The sequence below is a fragment of the Pyxicephalus adspersus genome, chromosome 6 (genome assembly GCF_032062135.1).
Source record: "Pyxicephalus adspersus chromosome 6, UCB_Pads_2.0, whole genome shotgun sequence".
In the NCBI taxonomy this organism is placed as follows: Eukaryota; Metazoa; Chordata; class Amphibia; order Anura; family Pyxicephalidae; genus Pyxicephalus; species Pyxicephalus adspersus.
The window spans coordinates 60,838,567-60,866,069 of NC_092863.1; the positions used below are offsets into that span (position 1 = coordinate 60,838,567).

Sequence of the window (27,503 nt, forward strand, 5' to 3'; positions counted from 1 at the left end):
GACAGTTACACGTATGCGTTCTATCCACCTATATGACTCCTAATGGACAGTGGAGTTACAATTGGGCCTACTAACCAGATTCGCAGTAGTTGTGATTTGTCTAGTGCCATGTTTTATGGCCATCCCATACCTGCATTCAATTATGTTGTAAGAATTGCTATATTAGGATGTATTGTGTTTTGAGAAATGATCAATAATACAATACTATTTGCCAAAAAAAAACTCAGTGTGCTCTCTTTATTATTTGTATATGTTGTGGATGAGCAAACACTTTAAAATAATTTTTATCAGATCTAGCATGTTATAGTCAATAAGAAATGTTTCTAGGCATTCTGCAGCTTCAGTAGTAGCTTAAGTAGGTACCCCAATTCCAATCAATGGTAGTAAGAATGACACACAAACACTTTTACATCTTTAGTTTACCAATATATATTTTATTGTGGTAAAGAAATACAAAAATATCTTAAAGAGTTGAAAAAGATTTTTTGCTGGACAAGAGCATCAAAACAATAGTATCACACTTCCTCAAACCGGCTGAAGCACAAATAGTGTCCTCCATCTTGTAACATATTAATTGTTGTATATACACACAATGCATTGAGCTACATAAGGCTAACACAGAAAAACACCCTCATACAATAATACCATTCCATATGAACTATACAATAGAAAAAAAGGTATGGCTTCACCTTAATTTTATGTAGAAAGAATTAGGCTGTAATAACACATGTCCATATTCATTAAGGCTTGATGTGTAGCACAGGCATACGGTACAGACTTATTTGTTGTGTTGCAACACAGTGCCATAGTCTGCAGAACTAGACTAACGAGAGCTTTATACGCCCTAATGCACTGTGTAATGGGCTGAAAATGAAACCACAAAGAAAGAAGAATTTCTGTTACATTATCAGGAAAATTCCAAAAGGAATTTTTTTACATTTTAAATTACAAATTTTATATACAAAATACAATTTTATTTTACAACAAAAGTATGAAGAATCCAGTTAATCGAAAGGAAAAAACAAGAGGTGCTGGCGTCTATTGGTAGCTCACATTTTGTTGGTGGATCAGAATTCATGTAGTGGCTTCTATGAATTAGTGTTTGATTTCTCTGAGCTGATTGTACTTTTATGACCATGTACTAGTCCTGCTCACTGCCAATAGTTACTGCCATGGACTGTAATGAGATTGTCAGTAAAATGACTGATTAGAACTTCATTTAATATGGAAGATATCCATTTATATCAACCAATGAATTGTTGATGTGTTTTGCAATGTGAGCCTAACTTTATTACCCATAAGATTCCACAAACATGTTCATGAATGTCGGGTAATGTGGGGGAAAAAACCCTGATTATAATTTAAAATAAGGTTTAAAACATATACTGGGAACTCCACTTCTATGCCTCAAATTTTTTCATCAATGCATGTACAGAGTTAAGCAAAAAATTACTGTTTCATCAGTAACTTAATGTGCTAGGAACAGCATTTTGTGACTGTGTAAGGTCTGTGTATATATCAAACCTTATGTATCATACCATATATATCATACCACGATGTGTCATTGCTGGGTTTTACACCCAGCTTCTTTGGGGCAATCTTCTAATGCCTCCTCCTACTTCTCCCAGCAGGGAATTATTCTAATTATATACCTGCTACCCCTAAAGGCATGCATTATTTCTGTACACTAGCGGGTCACTGACTGGAGCTGTTTCATAAAAATCTGCATGTGTATATGCTGTAGTTCCTGCCATCCAACATCTTCAGTTTTATGTATCAAAAGTTTTCATCTTAAAAGTTCTCTTTCAGCTTGCTTTCTGAACTCTGTATAGTAATACTTTCGATAATGCAAACAGTAAAAAGAGGTAGCGCTCGCAAGAAACTATAGAAATAGTCACACAGAGTCATATTAAGGGCCAGTGTTGACATAATTTTTTTCTTCCTGGGGAGTTTTCTTTTACATACATGTCTGTAAAAATGCAAAACTCACTTAAAGCAAATAAAAATCAAAAGGAAACCAATTGCAACATAAATTCACCTGTCTATAAATTCTGAATGATCTAAATGATGAAGAAACATTGCAAACTGATACAATCATTGAAACAATCCATAAAAAGTCTTCTATCCTTCTTTCTACATTGATTTTTGCTGGTCTTTCCTTAAAATGTGGCATATCTGTCCCCACCACCCTGAAAAAAGGAAATGTTAAGCACTCTCTGAACCAATTCTGATAAGGCATTCCTATAAAACTGTTTCAAATGTCTTTATTAATGTGTTCTAGTGGCTTTCTTACATGCTTTCCCTACTTGACAGCACAACCTTGAACAGAACTGGTCATGTTGTGTTATAATTCACTATCAAAGTTTAATAACCCCTTTGTACCACACCACAACAAACTAAATGTCTGTATTTACTGTCTGACTTGTATCAGACTGACTGGTACAATTTGTTGGAATGGTTTACTGTGGAACAACCTCACTCAATTGTCTATTTACAAACAGAAACAACTAAAACAACAAACACATAATACTAAAATAAAGGTACAGCACCTTGTTCTAAAAACATAGTTAAAAGGATAATAACAATTTAAGAGCTATGCAAAAGTCCTGCTTAAGCATAAAGCATAAAGTATCTAACTATAAAAAAACACAAACAAAAAAAGTGCCTTTAACAAATATGCACAGAAATTGTTCTGATTAACGTTAAAATAAATCTACATGGCACTGTTAATTTCCTATATTACAGCCTGAATGCTTGCCTGTCTAATAAACTAATAACACTGCTAATTTACAGCATTCAGCAATATCCTGATACAGACACTTTAAAAATAATGAGAAAATAAACAGAAGCAAATGCTGATATGCACCTTGCATCATAACATAGGAGATTATTGAAACCTATGCAGTTTTGGCATTATGAATCTGGGTAGCAATCTATCCCATACCAGGGGCGAGCCGCATGCAGTTTGCTGCAATAATACTATAACAAAACAGTTACTATTATTAGCTTGTGAAAAATGTAAGGCTATATTTGTTTAATTGAAATAAATTGTGTCTGATTGCAATTGTGTAAGGCCAGAATTCCCCTCACTTTGGGAGATGTGTATCTAACTCTCCGCTGTACCTTCAGTACAGGCATTAAATAAAATAAAAACCCAATTGTAATAGAATAAAATTACCTAATAAAAGTTTAAAACTGCATACACTTTACTAAGTTACTAATTTATTTTCTAAAAGACAGCATAATAGTTTATCCACAGAACTAACAACCACACAATACAGTGATATTTGTGCCCAGGTGGATCAGACCTTAAAATACCTTAGCAGAACACATGTACAATATCATGGCACCCACAGGATGGATTTTTTTTTATAAAAAAACAGTCTGCCTCTATAACCACCTACCTGACTGTATTATCTGATCAGGGAAGAATACCAAATAATATTACTGAAAAGTACTTTTGGATGCTTGTATGAAGAAATTCAATGTATACCCATCATTTCTTTAAATTAAAGTTGATATTAGCTACTAAGAGGAGAAATCCGCAACTAAAATAAGGGATGTTTAGAATATATAATCAAATTGTATTCAATATACAAACATTGTGCTTATATAGCACATAAAATAATCCTTTTCTACTGAACCTGGACACCCTGAAGAACAGAATGATCATTTTTATTTTAGCTGTCATGTTGGTACGCCTAAGTAACTAACTCAATGACTTATTTATATATAAATGATCCGTGTAATTATGAAATGCAAGACCAGTCCTTTAGTATACCTAAAACCTCACCTTACTGAAATAATATATTTGTAAATCAGAGACAGAAAATACAACCTCATTACGTTTAACAATGGCTACATTATTTATCATGGAAGAAATAACTTGTGATGTTTATATACACAGACATCCACACACATCCACATTCACACAAGTAGTGGTTAACATTGAGATTTCCAGTTTATAGTTAAGACCACACTATCTTCTAAAAGCTCACTGACTTGTTTACCCGCTGTAGGACACAAGTGGGTCAGTGCAAATCTCTGAAAATAAAAGTATAGGCTGAGCATTGAAAGGACAAGGAATGACACATCTGTAGCTTCCATCTGTAAAAATTAGTTAGTGGTATATACATTTTTTACTAACTGGAAATATCCTGACAAATGTCATAGAGCATAGAATTAAAAGAAGAGTTCAGTCCATAGCCCTTGTATCTCAGCTAAAGGAACAATGTTCTTCATACTGTCCTCTCATTATAAAGTCTTTGTCTATTGCTTGGCCATGTTTTCAGGTGTGCTGCCAGTCACTACTTGTAGATGACAGTAGTCACACAGGGCATCAGTCTCAAGAATCAGAAGTTCGGACAGAAATCTGCCTGTACAGTGCTTTTTGACTGATCACTGCTGTCATTCACTGCTTGCGTCTTGCTTAGTAGATGATGTGCTGTCCCGGACAGGGAGAAGGTCATAGTGGCATGGAATGTGGCTGTTCTTTGGAAGATCATAGAGATCTTGGCTGGCTTTGCTGTTGTTGTTGAAGCCTCCCTGGGCTGCATTCCCTGTGGGTTCTGTTATAAGAAAAAAAGTACTGGAATTAATAAAAATGTGCAGCTATTGTACATCTAATGTTTTTCAAACACTGCCTTGAAAACGTTTTGGTTTTATGTTATAAAAGCATGTAAAGTACCTACATATAAAATTAGTGGAAAATTGTTCACTTTACTGTTATCACAAAAGACATAAGTGCCCAAGCAAATGGAGAAGAAAAAATGGTTCATTTGGAAGGAGTAAACATTCCCACATGGCTCCCAGCAGCTGGTACCTTGCAAGCTGCTTGGCTGTCTGCATTACAACGTTGGTTCTTAGAACCAGTGTTTGTAAATTTGACAGCAAGTGGCAATGAGCGGTACTTGGACGCTCACTGCTACCCTCATTTATTCTCTATTCTCTACATGTAGCATCTCTCTGAAGCAGCCATCAAGTAGTGTGAGCAAGCAGTAACCATATTACAACCTTACAATCTGGGCATAGTCTTAGTGTATGCAGATGTACACTGAGCAAACATACAGTGAGACCAATTTATTTATCAGGACTTAATATACTAAATGATACTTGCTCATGTTCATGCAGACCGAAGTGATCACATCTCTGCAGATGTCCCCCCCCCCCCTTCCCCTAGACCCCTTATACTCACCTTGTCAGCGATCCCCTGTTGCTTGTAGCAGGCACTAAAATGACTGGTATCAGGATCTGAGGGAGCAGTGATATTCTTTTCGTTTCAGGTGACAGTCACAGGGGAGATCACATGCGTCTGCATATCTTATAGTGCTGGGGGTATTGTGGATGCATGCAGAGGAGGAAGGTGCGGTGGGGTGAAAAAATGGGTTTGGGGTGCAATGTTCTGTAATGCTCGCTTTGTTGTATTGTTTTAGCAACACACATGGTACGGGCATTATGCAAATACCATGTTAATATTGTTAATATAGGCATATATTAATAATTTGCATTAACTTTTCTAAATCAGGCCCAGTGTGTCAGAGAACCTGGACTGCAACAGATTTCCAAACATTTGTAACAGATGTGCCACTGCATGTAAAACAGTTTTCCAGTTAAAACACATACACCTAATGGCACTAATTACTAAAAGAATAAGATTGTTCACTTAGCAAAGTGAATGTTCAGATAACCTTAGTTACCTTAGTGAATACGGTTAAGTTATGTTCATTCAGAATACCCAGTTAGATGCAAGGGAAATTTAGCACATAATTGTATTATTAGATGTGAACATTCACTTTGTAAAGTAAACGGTGTAATATTTTTGTAAATCGACCCTGATAAGTGATCGGAGGCACATTTTAAATTGGTGCAGTACCACTGATAGCAGCAGAGGGGAAAATATTTTAAAAAAAAACAGGAACTGTATACTAAATCTGTCTAATCAATGCTAATATTAAATATGATCCTAATCTATTCGTAACCTCTGTTTTGCTATTTAATGAATGGCCAAATCTTTCTGGCTCGCCTAAAAACATTTCTGTCTGGATTCTAGGTTTGATGAAATGTATATAACTGTATTCCTCATGCTTTGCTCGTGTGCCATTTCAAGTCATTACAAGTGCATCAGTCAGATTAAGGATCAGTTTATAAAATCAAATTATTTAACTCCTATCTGCAGGCATTAACAAGAACATACAATGTCATCAATCTATAAAACAGCACATTCTAGTTATCTGAACATGTCTTACCATTTTGAGAGTCCTTGAAAATTAATATGCTGTAACAAAAAGTAATAATAATAAAACTACTTTAAATATTATCTGATCCCACAAATAAATTAAAAAAATGAGATCCTTCTACATCTTTTAGTTTTTGATATAGTCTTTAGATGTCGTCATTTGTTAGAATCATGTTGTGTAAGCATCTTGTGTTGTAGAATTAACAGGCAGTGAGGGAAAATGTATTCAAAGTGAATATATATATATGTATATATATATATATATATATGTTTATTATTTATCTATTATTATTATTTAGAATAATAATAGATAAATAATATTTCCCTATGTCAATCCCTTTTAGAAAAAATTGAATATTCCCTCACATTCATTTCTTATGGTAATAGTCGCTAGGGCAAGTACAGAATGGTTCACAAACAGTAAAAAAATTTCACAGGGATTCTCCTTCATGTAATATTCAAGACTAATTAAAAAAGCACAGACAAATACTTCCTGATTTGGATAGGTAAATGGTAAATACTCTACTTTGCAGATGAAATTTTATTCTCGCCAAAAACATAAGAGCACAGTGGATGTACACCATTAAATACTATTATTATTAATATTATTAATAAACAATATTTATATATTGCTAACATAATATGCAGCACTGTATATTAAATAGGAAGTGGAAATGACAGACAGATACAGACAGTGACACAGGTGGAGGAGAAGATTCTGCCCAGAAGAGCTAAATAAATATGAACATGAGTGTTCTAACTTGGGGTAACAGAGAAGGGTGGGAGAAACCTTGTGAAAAATGATCTTCATACCAGGTTATCCATTTGGTCACAATAGCATTTAGGACACATTTCTCTACACTTGTTTAATTTTCCCCCTTAAGAAAGGTTGTTTGGGGCATTTACAGGCTGATAAATAACATTAAAAATCTTTTAAACAAAAAAATGTTTTTTATTACATCATTTCATACATTCCTTGTATATATTAAAGGAAGGGGCTGTATAAAAAATGAAGGAACACTTACCAACTTCATACACATTTTTATTAGCCAAGCTGTTGTTACTTATCTCTGCATATGCAGAGTCCCTCCGTGCTGGTGATTTCATCTCCACATAGCCACACTCTGTGTGCTTAGGCAAAAGTGCTGGTGGATCCTTGATGGTGGCATATGGGTTTTCAGTGCTGCTCAGTGAACAGCTGCTTATGCTATATGCAGAGCTTTTCAGGAGACCTAAGAAAAAGAAAACATGAGTCATCAGGATCTGATTTTCCAGTGAGTGTAATACACAACTTGTTGGCCAGTGAAAATGATCATAAACTAATGGACGTGGGCTGCTCTGGAAACATCTTATATTTTGGATTTCCTGTGCCTCAAACTTGTTTTGCCATGTGTATTCAATTCTTTACGTTCAATAAGTAATGCAATGTGGCTTAACAAAATAGGTAAAATAGTGAATATTTATATATGTTAGTTTTGGATTTAGCTCTTTGCCGGAATTTCCACTTTGTTTAGTAACATTCTCAATAATAATAATAGGAACATTAATAGAGAACAAACCAAGCTACATCTGAAATTAGCGCCGTATATTATTTTTTACCAATCAGCATTTATTAAATTCTGGAAATTCTTTTTTGACTAGACCATCCTAATCCTTATGGGTTCAGCCTTAAAGCTGAAACTGATTTGCAAATATTTTTTAGTTCTACACTACCTGTTCAAAAAATGTCACACACTCTAATACTTTGTTGGACTTAAGCTTTAATACCAGCATGTATTTGTTGAGATCTCATTTTGATAAGCCTTTGCAATATCACAACATTTACTGCCACCCAGAGTTGCTTTATTTTTTCATCAAGATGATGGGGCCGTCGGACCACTGTGTAAAGTCTTCTTCAGCAGGTCCCAAAAATTCTCAATAGGGTTAAGTCTGGACTCAGTGGTGGCTCAATCTATGGATGAAAATGAAGTCTCATACCCCTTGAATCAATCTTTCATAATCTGAACCCACTGAAATCTGGCATTGTCATCTTGGAATATGCCCATTTCATGCAGGAAGAAAAACACCATTGGTGGAAAAACCTGGTTGTTCAGTATATTCAGGTTGTCAGCTGACCTAATTTTTTTGGCACATAAAGTTGCTGAACCTAGGCCTGACCAATGGAAGCCATCCCAGATCATACACAGGCTTTTGGAATTTTTTTGAACAGGCAGTGTATATGGTACTACTCATAATGTCCAAGCACTGAATTGTGTAAGGTACTCCACTTACCATGCTCACTCAGATATCCTTGTTTCCAGTCTGCTGGTAGGGTACCCGTGTAATCAATGGTATGTGACCTCTTTCCGGGATCCAGGCTCTTCAGGTTTACAAAAAGCTGACTGCTTTTAGACTAAATGAATGAATAAATATAAAACAAAGTATTATATATATATATATATATATATATTATTAGCTGAAATGTACTATGATTCAACACATACTAGAACTAGATGCTCACAGATCTGGCGTGCCTTTTAGAGGCAAAACACCACATTAAATTTTATGTACAACCCACACACTGTACCCAGACAGATAATGAGAGTAACAGGGTCCTTATCAAAAGTAGCCACACTTATATTAAAACCAAGTATTGATTTATAGGACACTGAGGAAAATGATTACACTCAACCAATGTAACGTCACAAAAGGAAATTTTTAAATGAGATGTTACTTAAGTCTTGCAGTCTGATGAAAGACTTAATTAACAGACAAAAATCTACATGTTTTAATATTTAAATGGCACTATTGATTTATTGATTTAAGGTTCTTAGGAGCTTAGTCATCTTCTCCTTTTCTATTAATATATAAATAGGTAATTTTGGCATCCTATAGCACAAATCTGGAAAAGTAGTAAAACATATATTGAAAGACAGGCTGAAAATGAGTCTCCAGTGTGTAAAATTGATGACTGAAGGTCTGCCCTTAGGTCTTCCATTTCCTGTAATTTTTTTTAAGATCTTGAATACTGTATGTTTAAATATATACATATATATATATATATATATATATATATATAATTTTTTTTTGGGTATATCATCTAATGTACATCTGGCTTCTTGTACTTGACGGGAAATAAGCATGCATGAAGTCTGTATGCTTTCCAGCGTTTGTGTGGGTTACCTATCACAACCCAAAAATTGCTTTTTCATGTACCATTTAGGACAAGGACTGATGTGAATTATTCTAAATTCTATGTAATGCTCTTTATAATGGTTTTACATAACCAAATAAAGTTTTTTAGCATAAAAGTTGCTAATAGCAATAGTGGATTTAACTACTTTCACGTGCGCAAGGATCAGTAAGGCCTGGGCTGCAACACTCTATGGCCTCAGTTAGAAATACAGAACTTCTGGCTCTGTAAGTCTCTTAGGAGACACAAAGAATAAATTGCATAGCTCATCAGTTTACACAATAGTACAATTTACTGGGCTGTGTGAAAATGCCTCATTCATAAGAACATATTTGCTTTAGGACTTGCTACCAAGCAAGAAACCTCCTAACAGTATTCTAAATAAACTTTTTTTTCTTACCTTGGAAACCATCATTCTGTCCATACTGTTAATATGTGGACCAGTTGTACATTGGCTCAGTGTGTGGTAACTTGGGTTAGAAAAATACTGACTGTTCGAATTTCCTCCATTGGTGTGCGGAAGAGTATCTGCAGTAAAAAAAACATCTAAATAATTACCATATTTGATATATATATATGATCTACTCCATCTCATTGTATACAATTTAACATTTTAACATTGTTTATGTCAGTTTAATTTAAGGACTATATATCTCAGGTAGTTGATATAATTCAGGTAAAAAGAATGAGGAAAGTGTTTCCAAGTATTTTTTGAAATGGCTAAAGGTTTTTTTTTTCATTTGCACTACAGCTATTCCTATTATAACTATAGGGGTCTTGGTTGAAAGATTCTCTGTAACTAGACCGCTCTTTGATTATGATTGCTTGTACTGCTTGTGGTATATCATACAACAAAACTACACCTCCTACAATTCACACCATCTTCTATCACTTCTAAAATGCTCTTTCCCCTTCAACATATCTCTAGCAGTGCACTATTCCTCCCCATTATTCCTATAAAAAATGTATATCTTGCTCAATATTTTCTACTTGGATTGCTTAAAGCATTTTCCAAAATTATATCCTGGGAGGGCAGGAGAATATTTTGTGATATGGAAATGTCATAAGCCAACTAGAAACATTCCAAGGGACACAAGGAACATGCAACGGGCAACAACTTATTTCATTAATATTGCAAAGGGATCACTAAGAAAATTTCATGTTATAATTTTATGTAATATTGCAAGCTTTCCTTTTAACTAAAGAAGTATAGAAGTGTATTGATCTACACTATATTTTGTGGTGCATTTCTACAGCAGCATGTAGATATAAACTCTGTATATAAACAGGTTCAGTGTTCTCCCCACACTTTTAAGTAACCACCTTGCTGTTTTGGGTGGGTACTGAATAGTTGGGTCACAGTACAGGGGCTCTGGACAATTGGGGCATATGACAAAGACTATGGGAAAAATGGGACATACATAGGACCGATTTATAGCTGTTACTGAATTCCTTTAGCAACAACTAGAACACTTGTCATGTGTTGCCTCACCCACTTTTTTTTGTAGATTTTTATTAAAAGAATTTCGATAGAACAGACATAGGACAGTAATAACAAAAAATACAATGACTAAATTACATACATGAGTATCAAGATACTTAAAATTGTGTATATACATCCATTGTGAGTACATCCTGGTTCCACAATAAATTAGGAACACCTAACAGATATATGAAATCAATCAATTATCATCCACTAAATACTAAAACCTATGTTTTGGGAGGTCATACACTTTTAAAAGTCAGAAGTAAATAAAAATGCTGCTGCAGCCACCAGCAATAACACAAAAAACTACAATTAAAATGTAAGTTTGTCTGCTTGGTATCAGATACTACACTTTGCACAAAAACTTTTTACTGTTTAAAAAAAAGAAAAAAAAAAGAAAAAAACTAATAACAATATTAAAATCATAATCATCATCATCAATCACAATCATCATTTAGCTTACTGTTTTTTCAGAATATAATAAATCGTGTTATCCAACTGACATCATGTAAGAATTAAAAACTAATTCCCCTACTCTAAAAGCATGCCTGAACTGATGCATGATTAGTTCGCTCAGTAAAATAGAAATGAATGGAAGCCGTAATAACTTTATCAAGCCTTGTGTTCTTTACCTGAGATGGTGTAGTCTGTGCTAAGGACTCGGACTGTGGGAGTGTAGCTTACAGATGGCATAGTTGTCTCTTTGCCCTTCTGTTTTTGTCTATAGATGATGAAGAGTGCTAGCAGGAAGAGGACAACCAGGACGAGGATAATGATGCCAGCAATGGCCCCAATCTGGTAGGTGTCAGCAGGAATCGCTGCACTAGTGCGGGTCAGGCTGTTCAAGTTCCCGACAATTATCATTACAGCTAGAAGTAAAATAACAGTAAGGAAGAGGAAATGAACTCAGATTTGAGCGGGTGCACAGGAGAACAGAGAACATTATAGAAGATAATCATGTATTTATCATAGCTGGAAATTGACAAAACAGACAACTTAGTGTGCAGAAAAGACAGTTATACATTGTAAGCATTTTATGAATGTCATATTCATATAAATCTTGTTATAAAAAGCTTTATTTCATTCTATACTAGCAGTAAAAATGATAAATTCTGGTAAACAATTCACAGCCAATTTACAAGTATTTTTTTTGTATATTTTTTTAATAATGATGCAAGTACAAAATTAAAAAAAGATGATAACATAAAGCATGTATATGAATGGATACAAAAATTAAAAACGTAAAAAACGGGAAAAAAAATGAGAGGGTTAAAGTGTTTCTATATACACTTTACACTTCACTAAACTTAAGAAACCACGTTATATATAGTAACTTACCAGTCCTTAGATATGGAGGCTACGTTAGTTTTTATTTTCAAGCCTTTTCCTTTATTTTCACCTACTAATCCTGCCAGTAACATAGTTCTTACCCTAAGGTGACAGAATTCACTTCCTGTATTGTATCAATAGAGGGGTAGCACCTTATGCTCCTCCCTTGATTTACTCTACAAACACCTCTTCATCTCTTTACAGTACAGTACAAGTACATGAAAGAAAGTGTTCTGTGGTTCATAGAAGAGAACCGGGAAGGCTGATAGCCATGTTGGAGTTTTCAGTTAGGTGCCCATGAAGTTAAAAGGACTCTAATTTCTGTACATGCGTATATTATGCTTGGCCTAAAAGGAAAAATTATTCCAACCACATCTAAAGACTGGTAAACTGCAAATAAATACATTTTTGTTTTTAGGTTGAAATATACTTCAAAACACAACAATTGGGGATTACACCATACACACACCTTGATCGCAACGTGTACCCTTCCATCCTGGATTGCAGTAACAAGTTCCAGTAATGTGGTCACATGTAGAATTGTTGAGACAGTCACACACTTGTCGACAGCCATACCCATAGGTTCCCGGTGGACACTCTATAAACAATGTAGAGCACATAAAGGATACATATTCAGGTACAAATGCTGGATTTTGAAAGGGGGAATGATTTATAAACCAACACCATTTTATACTTCCTGGTCCCATGCAGTCCATAAACTTAATTGTTAACAAAAGTACAGTGCTTTCCTAGTATCTACTTTTAAACAACTGTTAAAAAAGCCACTTGCTGGTTCTGCCCAAATGGCACAACATGTCCACCCTTGTGACCAACCACTGTGACTGGGTGTAGGAAACTTCAGCTTGTCAGGTTAAGATACCACAACTTTTCTTTAGCAGTTTAGGTTGCTGTCTGTGGGTTTTTTGGGGGGATGGGGGGTGTAAAAAAAGTAGCTTTGTAACTTGGTTTATGTTTGTTTTAAAGAAAATACTGTTAATGAATGGATCTAGAGAATACACAAATTCTAATTGAACTAAATTGAATGAACATTAGATAGGCTGCTGGATGTACAAGCTATATCCATATAAAGGACATACTTACTTTGTTCACAGTGTTTTCCCATGAATCCTGTGCGACAAGTACATTGTCCAGTTATGTGGTCACAGTCGGCGCCATTCTGACACTGGCAGACCAAAGAACATTCTTTTCCAAAATAACCCAATGGACACCCTAGAGGCAAAAGTTAAAACTTTTTATGGACAAGAGTACACAATCATAATTACATGTCTACTTCTACATAGAAGTGAAAGTGATGGAAATCGCACAGTAATGTGAACTAGATTCTAGTTTCTAAATAACTGATTGAATATTATGGAATGTGTAAATTGTGTGTAGTGTTCTTTTTACCAATATTAACCAATAATAGTTAACCCTAATACTCAATCTCCTATATTGCTATATATACTATGATATGATATAGAACTTACTCTGGGTACAGTACAGCCCAGTCCATCCAGGAGAACACTTGCACTCTCCATCATATGCACTGCAGTATGCTCCATTGTGGCAGTTACAGGTGTGAATACAGTTGGGTCCCCAGTGTCCAGGAGGGCATGCTAAAACACAAAAGTTTCTATTAACATAATAAAACAAACCGTCATTTCTCATGTCAACACAGATATGGACATAACTACTGCAATGTTACTGCCTATTTAATGATGTGCTGCAATGGATTGCAATATTTCAGAGGATGTTTACATAAACAGCAATTCACAGCAACCAGAAATTGATCAACACCCCAATGGGCACATTTATATAAGACTTTATGATATTGGATGCATATGCTAACTAAATAAATAAAATTAAAGTGTATCTTAAAGTGTATCTGTAGTTTTGAATAAAGTGGTAAAAGTTTAAAAAGGGTGTCCAGTCCATATTTTCAGTATTCCTCTAACAGACAGCAGTAAAACTATATGGGTTTAGTTTAAAAAGGGTCAGAAAAATACATTTTTATATGCAAATCTAGATCTGTATGAGGTATTTGAGGACTACAGCCTTAATCTATGAGCATATTTACTGTCTATTTTTATCCAGGTGACTATTGGCCTTGTTTTCCCCGAAGGAAAAAGTGATAGGACTTTAAACCCTTCTTTATTATTTCCAAAAATACAACTCTTGTCCTATAACAGCAATTTATTTTATGAGACATTACTGGTCCTCAGATTGGACTGCATTTGATACATTTTTCTCAGGATTTTTCCTGTGAATAACATATTTCCTGTCCTTTCATGTCTGTGTTTTTCCATCTCTGTATCTATCGATACAATCATGGTTGTTACAGTGGCTTGGACCTAATGCTGAACTCCAGCCCTGCGTTATATTTGGCTCATTTATAGACTGTGCTCCCCTGTGCTAAAATATGGTAGTGCTTACTACAAGGGCATTATATGATATACAGGGCAAGCATTAGAATCTGCAAATTCTAGTAAATACAGTATTTGACTAATTTCTGCACCAATGGACTACCCATGTCTTAAAGTCTTCTCCATCCCATCTGTACTGTCTCAAACCATTCATCTATTAGTTGCTTGGGAAGAATATAGAATAAGGATGTCAACTGACACCATCAAGCCAAAACTATTGATTTCTCAGGAAGTAAGAGACTTTACTTTGTTCATCTTCATTGTATGGTAGATTGATAGGACTAATCATTTACAGAAGAAATATAAAGAGCTTTGTTCTGTCTTTGAAGCTCAAAGGAAGTGACAAGGACACTGCCTTTCTGGCAAGATGAACAGGTATTTTCTGGACTTGCCAAAATGTTTTTAGCTAAAAAAACAATTGTACCCCTGACATCTGAGCCTGGTAAATTGCAATACATTACATTTCTTTTTGACATTAGATACACTTTATCACATTCTAAATAACATTCCACAGTGGAAAAATGTTACAAAGTAAATTCTTTACTGCTTGCTAAAAATGTTTAATCTCAAAATATAACCTCAAAATAACAGTGTAACAATTTGAGTTGATTTCAGATGTGAGATATATTGTTTTCCTGTCCACAAAATACAATACAATACATTTGAAACGCTGATACATTTTAGGTCAAATCCTCTTTCAGAACAATCAGGACATATAATACATAAAACAGAAAGATCTTTTCTTTTCCACATGAATTGGATTATTTTACACAGTTCTGGAATGGCTTTGTCTACAGAGTGTTCCTTTCAGCTCTCGCTATTAGAAGTTTATCATAACTCTCCCGCTTCCTTCCTTGTGGGCAGTAAGATTGGCTGGGGAATCAAGCTCCTTCTTACTTGGCCTCACATGAGGTTGAAAAATATGTACAATGTAAACAAGTGCCTGGCTTTTTTTGTGCCCTAGTTTCCCTGCTAATTGCTCATAATTCATTACTGAATTTGATGCCTCGACTGTTTCCAAATCATCTTTCGGATATCATTAGTTTAATGATGTTTTATCTTGTAATCAGGGTAACTTCAGACAAACACTGACCTATACTTCCTTAGCAAAATACCTGGTGCCTGAACAAATAATCTGTTTGCACCATTAAACAAGCAAACAAACAAGATACACTTACGTTGTGAGCAATCACTGCCAATCCATCCAGGGTAGCATTGGCAGGAGCCATCAATGGGGTTACAGGTGCCATTGTTAGTGCATGTACATATGCCACCACAGTTCTTCCCAAACCGACCACTTGGGCAAACTAAGAGATAAAGTAAACATTTTAGCTTTAATTAAAGTTTACCGTGCAGCTTTTATGATAAGGGAATATTGTAGTTAAATATTTAATTGTTACATAATAACACCAGTTAAAAAAATAAAATTTTGATGCACTCTTTTAATAATGCATGTCAGAGCAATCAGTATACAATAATTACTCCATAGTGGCAACCAGAAATCTATTCACTTGAAGTAACTGTCACCACATTTAAATGAGGTGAATGCTACCCATTTATTACAGCTATGGCTGAGATTGCCACTTTTGAAATGAGGTTTTCACACCAAAAAAAGCAAACCAGAAAAATCTCTAGTGTGTTCAATGTCATTCTCTTCTATCAAAGTGGTGAATTCTATCTGGCGAACTGTAAAAATGAAGATTATAAAATTATCAATCATATAGGTCGATTGCCACATACTGTATAGGATTGTGGTAGTGCAAATAGTGCCATTATTCCTTATAAAAAAAAAATGCACTTTGATAAGTTTTTAAATTTTGGTCCCCTGACTTACCTTCATTGCAGAGTGAACCCATGAAACCAGCAAGGCAATCACACTGTCCAGTCACATGATGGCAAGGACCATTGCTGTGAACACACTGTGGACAAGCTTGGCTGCAACGATGACCAAAAAAGCCTGGGGAGCAAACTGCAGATAAAGATATATTGATGATTGATAAAAAGATCCAGATACCCTTCCCCATCTTATCAACAAAAGACAATATAGTTTGGACAACAGATACACTTTATAAAACATATGGAAAAAACTTACTTCTTTGGCATGTTGGCCCTCTGTACCCAGGTGCACATTCACAAATACCATCATCTGGTGAACAGGAAGCTCCGTTCTTGCAGTTACAGAACAGTGAACAGTTTGGTCCCCAGTGTCCTCCAGTACACACGCTGTCACAGTGCATACCTAGTAAATGAATATTAGAACCATATTGTAATAGATAAAATACAAATACCTACCACTGAACCAACAGTAATGTATTTGTGTTGTCATTTTCTTTTTTCCATTTAAAGACCCCTTTATTATATGTTTTACCCTTTTGTAGATTTTTTGATTAGTGCATAATAGGATATTGAACTACTGTTCTTACTGTCAGTATTGTTTACATAAAGCTATCATGTAGTGGCATGCAACCTCATACTGAAAATCCTGCCTAAGATTATTAATAGGTGAAAGAAAGATGGTAATAAAAAATAAATCTGTGCACTCCTAAGTTATGAGATCAGGCAGAGCAGGACACATGGTAGCTCTGCCTGAACACTTCTTCTCTTTTAGCTAAGAACATGTTACCAATAACATGGCAAGTCACATACCATAGGAAGGTTTAAGAGGATTTCTTCAATGCCTACCTTTAGTCATTTAAAAAATACTTTCCTTGTTGTACAGCTACCTCTGGGCATGTAATAAATGCTTATTTATGCCCTGGGTGGAGGAGAATGTACCAAGCAAGTATTTCCCTTATCAAACTTCCATAAGCCATTCTGTGCTGTGGTCACATGCACTGACATCATCTCCTACAATGCAGGACCAATATTTCTGCACTGTAAGAAGGGATGCCAACAACCCAGAGGTTGGATGTAAGAGGAGCAGTGCCAGACACTTTAACCCCTTTTTTATCCTGGAGGTCAGCTCTAAGACATTTAAAGATCTTCTTCTGTTCGATGCTGGTGTAGCATGGTTATAAGGGAATGCTATATGAACAGCTCCTTTACAACGCAACAATTGCTCAGCTACAATCTACTGAAAGCTGTCAGTGCTGACTATATTGTCCTAAGAGCACTAAACAATGAATTGTATAATGCATATTTTTCATATTTCATGGGAAACATATAAGCAATATATAAAAGGACCTACTTTTACTGCTGTTTCTTTTCCAAAATAGTACTGTCTCTACCTACTAGGCAGAAAAGAATTAACTTTATTTGAATGATTATATTTATTGGCAAGGTATTCTACAAAACGTATCTAACTGCTGTAACACTGCCAGGGGGTTAATTTTCAATTAGCTCTGAGCAGATTACCATTAATCCCATAACAAACGATAAATGCCTCATAGGAAATCACGTCATTTGACCGCCACTCACTGCTGCACTGCAGAGCTCATTCACAGCCCCGTTTTGTTAAAGTTTCTTTTTCCCCCTTGTGTCATAGTAGAAAATCCCAAACTAAGCCACTAATTTCCAGCCAAGAACAAACCTATAATGTGAACTCTTAATTATGGCCTCAGACCTGCTTTACAATGTTCAGATTGCAATAGATGTTACTTTTGTGCTCAAGGGACACGGATAACATATTCTGCTATTAACAGTCATGCTAGCAAGCATCCCAAATCTCATTGTGTCTGCTCCGCATTAACAATCAAAGCTGCTGGACCTCTGAATAGATCATTTGTTTCTTTGTGTGGAATAAGGAAAAAGTTGAAAAAATGTTGAACTTTGATAAGTTTTGTATTCAAGAAATGCATGAAGTGTCTAAATTGATGCATAAAGGCAGAATGAACCATGTAAGGTGCATTGGCTCTATAGGTCATGGATGTTATATACTGTATGTAGAAGTTACTATGCATTGGCGATGCGGCTTATGCAAAAAACGTACAAATTTGGTCTGTTCTGGTGTCGATAAGGAGATTTGTGAAGGAATGTTTTTGCCAGGGCCCTGGACAAAGAGGCCTTTGATGGTCTGGACATGTTGCTAGGCAATTACTGAGGGCTCATGATAAAACTTTACCCAGCAGCTCAGAAGTGCTCAGGTCTTTATGCCTTCTGCACTTGTAGCTGTCTTGTGCAATCAACATTCCCTTTCAAGAAGCAAATATCCTTCGTTTCTTATAAATCATATAATAAACCTATTTACCAAAAATGCCATTCTTATATTTTACTGGCTTTTATGTTAGAAAAAAAAAGTTTGGAAAGTTGTATAAAAATGCACATTCTGTCTGAAAAAGTAATAATCTTTTAAAGTGTATGTTTATCCATTTTATTATTACAAATATTTTTTGCTATTTAAACCATTATACCATTTAAATTAACAAATGTATTGACACCTTTCTTCTACACTTAACTCTTTATTACTTGTCATTGGAAAGGATCTTTCATTAACCTTTTCAACGACAAATGACTTCACGATGCATGAACGAGTGCTGTACATACAGCACCGTTTTGCTTTATAGAGAGGGGGAAAATGACAAAGCGGCACCCTGCTGCACTCTCTCACCTTCACTTCCATTATGATCGTTCATCGTCCATGCATCCTCTAGAACAGTTGTTCGGACAATTGACAACAAGCACTGTACACAAGCAAGATTATCGGACGAGAACCATTGAACGTGTGTACATAGCCTTAACCATTATTATTATTAAGACTACCTTATCAGCAAATAGTCTGGCACCAAATGCATTGGTGCTAAACCTGTGCCACTAACTGCTTCATTGATATTGCTAAACCAAGGGGTGTTGTCTCCAGCTCTATTTACCTAGATCTGTGCACAGTCAAGCCAAAGGCTGCATACACACATGCAATAATTGTCATTGGAAAGGATCTTTCACGATTCTTTCCAATGACTAACAGCACTAACAGCACTATTCTGCTCTATGGAGAGGAGAGGGTGTGAGCGACAGAGCGGCACCCTGCTGTGTGCTCTCCCTCTTCACTTCCATTATGATCGTTCGTCGTCCATTGTTCATGGATTCGCCAGGACAGACGTTTGGATGATGGACGACAGGCACTGTACACACGCCAGATTCTTGAAGATTATCGGACGATAACCATTGCACGTGTGTACGTAGCCAAAGAGTTTCAGTGAATGCAAAGAATAAATAGTGTAAAAAAAACCCAAGAAATAGTTATTTAAAAGTTATTTAAAAGTCCATTTTGCATTAATGTCATTTACCTGCCCATCCTGCCAGACAGCGACAGTACCCAGTGGCTGGATGACAGCCATCAGCATGGCTACAGTCGCAACGTTCAAAGCAGTTCATTCCATATGTGCCATCCTAGAATTAAGGAAATTCAAATACAAGTCATTTCATTGAATAAACTATTTTATGCACTTGCTGCTGTTATTTCAAGCATAGATAATATCATATGGACAATGTCTACAGCAAGGATAACCAAAATTTAAAAATATACCTGTATGCATTAAAAAGTTAGTAATACAAATTTTAATAATTAGTATATATATAGCGCTGACATATAATGCAGTGCTTCACAAAGTCTATAGTTTGTCACTAGCTGTCACAGCTAGTGACAAACAAAATAAAATACCAGGGTAGATTCTGTTCCTGTATATATATATCATGTCAAGTAAAGCTAAATCATTCAATTGAACCCTATGTTTGCAATGCATATGGGAATATAATCATTGCATGGAGTAATATAATTAGTAAAAAGCTAAACAAATAACCGTATAGTTTACCACAGTGTAAAGATACAGTATAGTAAATGTAGTATTACCTGGCATGGAAGTTCACAGTTCACACCTCTCCAGCCTGGAGCACATGTACAGCTTCCATTCAAAGCATTGCAGGCTCCTCCATTCTGACACTGGCAAGTGACATTACATCCAAGGCCCCAGGTCCCCCGAGGGCAGTTAATAGAACAATCCACTCCATACCAACCTAATGAGAAAAATGGTCACATACAAGAGATTCTTGGGTAAATCACAATTTCTGAAAAATAAGCTAATCTATTTTCTAGAAACAGCTGTAGAATAAATATTTGAAGTAATCCCATATGAATGAAAAGCATTGTGATAGGAGGCACCTATGCATTGGCTTAGTATTGTGACTCCTGTGCAGCACCTTCCACCTGATTACTAGCCTACCACTATTGTATTAGGATAACCCTCAGTAACAAATTATAAGGCACAGAATGTGGGATAGGATGTGGCAGGGTATCAGGGTACTTTGGGATTCATGGTTCCTGGACATGCTAATAGAGGTCAAAACAGATATACCACCACATGGAGTTACATTATGGTTACAGTGCCAACAGATGCGCTTTGACAGAAAGAGTGAGTGCTTAATATGTTTAAAGAATAACTGTGCTTTTAATATGAATATTCTTTGAATGCCACTGACTCCTCCTAAATCTTGGCTTGGTGTAAAGATTCATTATTTTCATAGGAATCAAGAGAGATTCTTAAGTGCTCCCCAACACAGATATTTAACTTATCTGTTCATATCTGTTCTTTGAAATTTTTGCTGTGCATTTCCAAGTTTTACTTGACAATAACTATGAGAAAAAAGAGTGAATAAAGCTATGGAAAATGTAACAGTCCACATTTGGACTGATTCTGGTAAATGCATATTGAGGAATACATAGTTCTTCCCTTTACTAAATGCTGAGATTGTGGTTCAGAATTCAATATGAATAATGTTTTAATCACTAATATGTGGCATACACAGTTGAGCAAAAGAGGCCTGGCTAGTTAATAAACAAGATATTAAATTACTGCTCCAGCTGCTGGCTGATGTTGTTCACGGGCATCGTCATCAAGTTATCAGCATGCAAGAGATTACTATTACAGTGATTTGTTTCTGCATATGAGACAGGCTCCCTGGAGTTTCCAAATAGGGCTTTGTAATTTATGTCATTTTAGGTACATTCTATACCATAACTGAAAGCCTTGAATTGTATCAGCTACTGGGGTTTAGCTTTAAGCATTCACTATTATCAGGCAAGCCCCTGGCTCTGCTGGATCTGCTACAGCTAAAACATAGGGTCATTTTATGGCTGACAGCTGCTACTATATTGTAAAAACAGTGCTGGGTTGTCCAAAGTAGGTATAATGTTGGACTTGAAGGCCACTTTAAAATCTATGTGGTGTATTATTGCACATGTTAAGAGTTAAGTCAACCCATTGAAAATTAATTGGATGTGGGCACCATCTAACAGGGTTTTTTGAGACTCTTTTTTGTAAAGCAACCCCACACAACCCTCTACCATGAGTTGTAGGACACTAAGATGCAGATGCATTGCCTTAAGCTACGTACACACTTCCAATTATTATCGTTGGTAAACGAACGACGAACGTTCCTGCACGATATCTGCGAACGATCGTATAGCACCGATCCTGTACATACAGATAACGACACGATCGTTCGTAGATATTGTACACACAATAGATGCGATCGTTTGAACGATACAGGAAGTTACGTGCACCACAGGAACGTTCGTTCATCACGCATGCTCAGACCATGGACGATCAATGAACGATCGTACACACGAACGATGGTCAACGATCGTCGTCCAATCCGATCCGCCAGTCCGGTCGTTCATTTCCAAAGACTTTCCTCGTTCGTCGGCGTCGTTGGTTACTTTTTTACGAACGATTTTTGCCCAATCGATCGTTCGTCGTTCGTTCGTCGTTCATTTTGAACGATAAAAATTGGAAGTGTGTACGCAGCTTTAGTGTGTTGGGACGCCAATCAAAAACAAATGTCACCACACTGTTACCGCTAATTGCAGTAACACACTTTTTACCACAACGTAAAGATCTAAATGGGCCTTAAAAGTGAATACAAACGATCACTCTAACTATGTATTTAGTTATAAGGTTAATATATCAATTTACATGTTTCATATTTCTATGAATTGAAAGGAAGTTGGAATCTCACCCGCTTTACAAGTACAGGAGCCATCCACAGGAGAGCAAACAGCGTTGTTCTTACAGTTACAAACTGATGAGCAATTGCTGCCATATGTTCCAGATGGACAAGGTAAAGAACAGTGCTCACCCTAGAATGCAACGACAAAGAGTAAGTTCTAAAAAGGCCATTAAAGCTGACAAAAAAGTGTAAAGTAGTTAAAGGGTAAAATCATCTTGGACACCACTCTCTCACCATCCTAAGTCCCTGGTGGTACCTCGAACTTTACTCGAGCCAGGAATTGTTTGATAAAACAGGGAAAATTTAGGAATAACCATTTTACATTGAACTCCTGGCCCAAGCAGTTGGGTTTAACACCAGTGAAGAGTTCTACAGAAATTGAATTGTCAGTTTCTTGGGTGTCCTGCTGATTCAGTAATTGGGCCTGGAACAAGTGTGCAAATCTGGAGTTATCTGCCTTTACCTGCTGCCTACTAAAATATTAGGCTTTCACACTTTAATACCTTATTCCATCTATTCTGTGATTCCTACTCAGAATGAAGCAAAGCTGCCAGGTCCTAGCCAGTGAAATGTGTACCATGCACTCTCTATCCAACCCAGTTAGAAAAAAGCCCGGGTCAGTGGAGTGGCTTGTTGATCTACACGCCCAGTCAAGCATCTGTCTGGAAGTCAGTAAACACTGAGACTTTACCCATGGGTTGAGAGGCACAGTTTGCCGTGAATAAATACCAGCTGCTTGTCAGCCTCCAGACATAAAGCGAAGGTCATAGACAGACAGATCACTCACAGAGAAGCCAGAGAGAAATCTTGTAATTGTTCCAACTTCCACAGAGAAAAGAAAATGGACTTCCATAAACTGAAAATATTTTACAATAGATCTGAAGATCTTCATGTTGGATAACAAGCACTTTCAATGCACAGAGTTGCCTGGCAGTTATTAGTAAAAGTGAAACGTTGTACACCCAAATGATCCTATGTGATGTTTCAATCTGTAGCTGAACTAGACAGGGCCTTTTACGGCACACCTAGATTATGGTATACTATTTTCCTTGCTTGTGATTTAATTCAGTGATACACAGAAAAAGCAAGCATTAGGAAGGCATCATTAATAAAATCATGTTTTATTTCCTCTAGTCTAGACTTGGTAAAATACAAATTGCAATCAATGTCAAACCACAAACTGTTGCACTCATCAGGAAAATTTGCAAATTAGGTATATAAAGATAGATAAACAGATAAACAATCATATTTTATGATATATTTCATAAATAGTATATATATATATATATATATATATATATATATATATATATACAAATAATAATATATAATCATATTTTTTAATCTTATCCTGAGTATATTGCATGTTTTGGCTTCTGGGGGGTCTTTATGTCATACGGAGAGGTATGCTTAAAACATATTAAAGCTGTACATGCTGAACTCTATGCTTTCCAACCTAATGAGATCTGTAAGGCGAATGTGGGGTACAGATGCTGGCTCAGCTGAGACGTTGACCCTGGACAGTAATTAGACTCTCCCAACAGAGGAGAAAAAGATAATGTGTATGAAGGGTCGGATATTTAGTGTGTAGGGTCCTTACACACTAAATGCTTTTACTTGGTACTGAGATTATTTTACACACAAAAAATCATTTTTTTTAGTTTTGAGGCCCCATTTAGAAAAGTAAAATAATATGGTAATGTCATACCTCATTGTCATAATTTAATATCAACAATCAGACTTCAGCACTCCTCTAAAAACTCTACATTCAGGAAATAAAGGAGCTTAAATTCTGATTTACCGTAAAGCCTGGGGCACAGATGCATTTCCCAGTCGCACTGTCACAGTCTGCACCATTTTGGCAGCTGCAGATCTGCTGACAGGATTCGCCATAGAAGCCGGGAGAACAAGTCTCATTACAGTAGAGTCCAGACCAGCCCGGCTTACAGGAACATTCTCCAGACATTGGATGGCAGCTGAGAGGATAGGATGAAAGAGAAATGAGAACAAATGATTCAAATACTGAATATGACACCAAACACACACTTATGGTCCGTTCTCCCTCATTTTAGTAAAGAGCACAGTTTTCTTCCTATTACTTATTAAGAACAACAGGAGGTGCTGGGACACAGCAAGGTGGGTTGCAACACCCAAATAATACCGGAAAGAATATATGATAGGAAGAGCCTACTAATGGAGTATCCAATAGAGCCCTACCTAACCCTTACTCCTTAATGGGTTTAGAGCTCGATGGGTTTAGAGCTGAATCATTATGTTGCAGTATTTTATCTCGAAACAGCATTGTTATTTAGATGGATTTTTTCAATATTACCCTAAAACAGGCATAGTCAATCTTCTACTGAGAACAGAAGTAAATGACTTTGACATTGCAATGACCTTTGTTTTATAAGCCTTATCCATATAACCCGTACCTGGTTAGAAGACCATCTGTCCCTACCTGAAACAGCGGTCCCATTGACTGTATATTCAGGGCCAGCTGTTGCTACATAACAAACTGACAGGGTCAGCTGTGTAGACGAAGCGTGTTAACAAGAGCAGCACAATGGGCCTCTTGTACTATTTCCCCGATAGCCTTCTCCCTCCAACTACAAGGAGACTTCTAAGAAATGTCCTGTCAACGTAAAGACTATTTTATGAGAATTTACTGTCACTCAATCTCCTATGGGTGTCCTTATGATTAACTACCAAATGGCAGGTACAGTGGGGAATCGAATGCAACATGAATTATAATGTCATACTATGATACTAGATTCAAATATGGTTTAAGGAATATATGTTATGTGAACAAATTGGTAGCCAGACATTGCTGGCCATTTTAATTCCTAATCCTATATTTGAAATACTCCCTGTTTCACTAAACCAGACTATATTCAAGCTATGATAGCTAGTTTTACATTTTTGTGTATATATACTGGTCTCAAGACAATGTTCCAAATGTTCTAAAGCTACAGGATCAGTATCATAGTAAAACTAAAGGCAAAATCAAAAAGCAGAAGCTGAAGATAGTGGCCCTGATTTTTTAAAGCTCTCCAAGGCTGAAGAGAATACTCTTTCACCAGTGAAGCTGGGTGACCCAACAAACCTGGGATGGATCTGGTCCAGGATTCAAAGGATTTGCTAGCAAATGACATTGAAGAATTCCATTCCAGGTTTGCTTGATCACCTAGCTTCACTGGTGAAAGGGTATTCTCTCCAGCCTTGGAGAGCTTTAATAAATCAAGCCCAGTGTGCTGGCCAAGATTTAAACATGTGACCCCAGAGCAAGAAGGTGAGATTTCTATCCACTGAACCACTGTTCTGTCTTGATTGGCCAAAAAAAATATTCTGATCACCAATGTCAACAGGAATAAAAGTGACAGTTAATCAAAAACTTTGGGTAGCTATTAAAAAAGGTATAGGGTGAACTATTCCAATGAAGATACTTGCTCTCATGACAACTGTGATTTCATCTCAGATAACAAAAGACTCAAAACAGTTTTGGCTTTAGATATATTTTTCATTATCTTTTGAATGCCGAAATGAGAAGTAACCATGTTTACCCCAGAAGACCTTTAACGATAATGAATTAGGGAGAAGTCCACACCAGGGTAACTTAGATTCTTCAAATGTGTACCATTTCTATACCATACAACAGGAACCTTTAAATAGCATTTAATAAGAAAATCCCTAAAAGCACATGTAGACATGAAACTACCAAGGCCTTACCATGCAAGCCCTTACATGTTTAACCCCAGAAGAGACATGTGTTGTTACTAAGGTGCTGGGACACATGATTACTTAATATAGTACAATATTATCCAACCATGAGCTGGCAGAAATAAGTATGATATTTCCTAATTCATAAAATATAACAATGTATAGCATCAAATAATAACATAAAAACTGCCAATCTAAGTAAAACAATGATCAGGATATTTGCATAATTGTATAGGAAACTTGTACCTTTTTCTTTAATTACAGGTTCCCTTTAAAACACCAGTATAACAAATTCACATAAGATGTGTTTGCTAAATTTATGTATGTTCAGGTCAATACTATAAGTGAAGCAGTGTATCCTCCGACATGCTTCTACACTTTTGTGTCACCAACAGCCCTTTGGTTACAATAAACTGCATTGGAAAATTTAATAACAGTAACAGTATAGTTAGTAAAAACTGTACTGTAAAAGCTGTGGATATTGGCCCCTCACCAATAGGTTTTTGTTTTGCTTAAAGTCCAAATTAATAGTTTAGTTTTATTGGTTTCATAAAGAACATATGGTCAAAGTTCAACATGTACAAGTGAACATGCCTATAAAAAGTGTGAAAATCACTAAAAACATGATTCATATCACACGTTAAATATTTAGGTCAGTAATAGTCTGTATGACCTTAACATGAAAGGATGCAGTATACTAACATTGATAATCTTCTGTTCCAATTTTTGTGAATACACACTGCAGGGGAAAAAATGTCAATATAAAAAAGATTAGGGCTTGTTTTGCTTTTTAGGTTGCTTTGCCATGCATAGTATGTGGGCATCCAATATTGTTTTCTCTCAATTTGTTTTAGAGCTGGAAGAAGCCTGAGGGTGTGTGTGTTGGGAATTAGGAGCCAGAATTATTCATTACTGCGATGAGCAAGCAAAGCATTAGCTATCACCTTAGCACTGATTAATCACAGCACCCAAAGTCAATACATGAAATTGCTTTCGCCTTTTGGTTCTATTGGGATGCTGTTTCGTTTTTTATTACACACTAGTCAAGTTCGGGAAGAGCTGATTACACAGCATGTTAGATAACTATTTAGGAATCTATGTCAATTTTTTAAGAACGTTAAATCATTACTGTATTATGGCTCAGAAGTATAAACCTAGTTCTTCTGTTTAATTAGGCAGTAGGATGTCAGCTATCAAGTT

General features: G+C 36.1%; 1 protein-coding gene across 1 annotated transcript in view; it reads right to left on the reverse strand.

The window, feature by feature from the left end:
- Window positions 1-413: 413 nt before the first annotated feature.
- MEGF10 (multiple EGF like domains 10) overlaps window positions 414-27,503 on the reverse strand; it is a 72,737-nt gene continuing 45,647 nt past the window's right edge. The window contains exons 10-24 of the mRNA XM_072416012.1: window positions 24,388-24,562; window positions 22,596-22,716; window positions 20,431-20,594; window positions 19,868-19,970; window positions 16,738-16,884; window positions 16,480-16,614; window positions 15,824-15,952; window positions 13,710-13,838; window positions 13,324-13,452; window positions 12,692-12,820; window positions 11,526-11,762; window positions 9,808-9,935; window positions 8,507-8,627; window positions 7,261-7,467; window positions 414-4,568 (exon numbers count right to left, since the gene is read on the reverse strand). Coding sequence (XP_072272113.1) covers window positions 4,408-4,568; window positions 7,261-7,467; window positions 8,507-8,627; window positions 9,808-9,935; window positions 11,526-11,762; window positions 12,692-12,820; window positions 13,324-13,452; window positions 13,710-13,838; window positions 15,824-15,952; window positions 16,480-16,614; window positions 16,738-16,884; window positions 19,868-19,970; window positions 20,431-20,594; window positions 22,596-22,716; window positions 24,388-24,562 — 2,215 coding nt within the window. The 3' untranslated portion in view covers window positions 414-4,407. The remainder of the gene's footprint in view (window positions 4,569-7,260; window positions 7,468-8,506; window positions 8,628-9,807; window positions 9,936-11,525; window positions 11,763-12,691; window positions 12,821-13,323; window positions 13,453-13,709; window positions 13,839-15,823; window positions 15,953-16,479; window positions 16,615-16,737; window positions 16,885-19,867; window positions 19,971-20,430; window positions 20,595-22,595; window positions 22,717-24,387; window positions 24,563-27,503) is intronic.